Genomic DNA, 2,121 nt, shown 5'->3' with positions numbered 1-2,121 from the left:
CAACAGAAAATTGTAATGATAGAATCGAGGAACCGAAGGTGGGAATGGAATTTGACACATCAAACGAAGCTTATGTGTATTACTTAAGATACGCTAAACAACAAGGATTTGTTGTGGCGAAAAGAACGTCAAGAAAGGGAAAAGATGGAAACTTGAAGAATCTAACTCTTCAATGCAGTCGTGGTGGAAAGGCAAGGGTGAGAGGAAGCAACTCGGTGAAACCACGACCACAAACAAAAAATTGATTGTCCGGCTCGCCTTATTGTTGCTTCATACCCGGATGGAAAGTGGAGGTTAAACGTAGTTGTCTTGGAGCACAATCACGATCAAAGCTCGGGAAAGTGCAGGTTCTTCAAGAGCAATAGGGTAATTGATGAACATGTGAAAAGACAGCTCATGTTGAATGATAAAGCTGGGATTAAATTGCCCCAGACTTATGCCTCACTTTAGATTAAGGCGGGGGGACCTAATAAGCTTCCATATAGTCAGAAGGATTGCCGAAATTTTGTGGACAAACAACGACGTTTAAAACTTGTGGAAGGAGATGCTGAAGCGATGCATAGTTATTTCATGAGAATGAAAGTTGACAATTCTGACTTCTTTTATGCCATGGATTTGGATGACAAGGGTCGACTAAGGAATGTATTTTTGGCCGATGCAAGGAGTAGGGCAGCTTGTAAGGAGTTTGGTGATGTTGTGACATTTGACACAACTTACTTAGTAAATAGGTATGACATGCCTTTTGCTCCATTTATTGGCGTGAATCATCATGGTCAGTCGATTTTATTAGGATGTGGGCTCATCTCTCATGAAGACACAGAGTCATTTTCGTGGTTATTTGAGACTTGGAAGACATGCATGTGGGGTTGTGCTCCGAAAGCAATAATTACCGACCAATGTTTGGGCATGAAGAATGCTATACAAAAAGTATTCCCTGACACCCGACATCGGTTGTGTATATGGCATATTATGAAAAAGGTGCCAGAAAAGTTCGGTAAGTACAACGCCTATGAACAAATTAGTTCGTGTATGCGCAAGGCCGTATGGAATTCATTGACAATAAAACAATTTGAGGATGCTTGGGATGGATTCATCAAAAAGTACCAGCTTCACAATAATACATGGTTACAGGGGTTATATTTGGAGAGAAAACTGTGGGTTCCTGCTTATGTGAATGACTGCTTTTGGGCGGGAATGTCATCCACACAAAGAAGCGAGGGTATGAATGCATATTTTGATGGTTACATTCATTCAAAGACGGCCTTGAAACAATTTGTAGAGCAATATGAAAATGCATTGGCGAATAAGGTGGAGAGTGAAAATGAAGAAGATGGAAAAAGTTGGAGGAGTTTCATCCCATTAATAACTAAAAGTGGCTTGGAAAGGCAATTTCAAAGTGTTTACACGAATGAGAAGGTGAGAGAGTTTCATGAAGAATTTGTGGGGAGACTTGAGTGTTCTTGTAGTAAAAAAAATGAAAGTGTATCTGAATATGAGGTAAAAGAGTGGATTACATATGGAGAAGAGGAAAAGAGAATTCAAGTGCCATTTATTGTTGATTTTAATGCTGAAACAAATGAAGCACATTGTAATTGTCGATTGTTTGAGTACAGAGGAATGGTTTGTAGACATCAACTGACGGTGTGGAGTCAAATGGGAGTTGAAAGAGTACCTGACAAATATGTGTTGAGGAGATGGAACAAAAATGTCAAAAGGGTGCACACTAAAATTCGAATCAACTATGATAACTCGTCAACGTCAATTGAAGCACGTCGGCATGACAATATGTGCAATCTCTTTAATGAGGTTGTCGATTTGGCGGAAGATAGTCAAGAGAAGTATGATAAAGTAATGGCATGGTTACTTGAGCTAAAACGAGAGTTGATTGAATCTTCGATTGTTTGTGGAAGTAATGTGATTTCTGATACTCCTAGTAATTCTTTTTCAATTGGAGATGAAGTTCTACCTTCCAAAGAAATCACAAACATACTTGACCCAGTAACTCTTCGTCGAAAAGGGAGACCACCAAACAAAAGGAAGGTAGACATTGTTGAAAAAATTGGTAAGAAGAAAATAGAAACAAAAATGAAGACATTGTCCAAGGAAAAAACCAAGGTATAA

General features: G+C 39.0%; 1 protein-coding gene across 1 annotated transcript; it reads left to right on the top strand.

Moving 5' to 3' along the window:
* Positions 1 to 2,121, top strand: LOC131329390 (protein FAR-RED IMPAIRED RESPONSE 1-like). The gene has a single exon (XM_058362491.1). The coding sequence runs from the start codon at positions 556 to 558 to the stop codon at positions 2,119 to 2,121; it is 1,566 nt and encodes a 521-aa protein (XP_058218474.1). The 5' UTR covers positions 1 to 555.

This window comes from Rhododendron vialii, chromosome 1a, assembly GCF_030253575.1.
Source record: "Rhododendron vialii isolate Sample 1 chromosome 1a, ASM3025357v1".
In the NCBI taxonomy this organism is placed as follows: Eukaryota; Viridiplantae; Streptophyta; class Magnoliopsida; order Ericales; family Ericaceae; genus Rhododendron; species Rhododendron vialii.
This window is presented reverse-complemented; position numbering and strand designations above follow the sequence as displayed.

Bases quoted from the DNA above. Each gene is read 5' to 3' on its own strand.
- LOC131329390 (XM_058362491.1), top strand. From the start codon at position 556: ATGCATAGTTATTTCATGAGAATGAAAGTTGACAATTCTGACTTCTTT.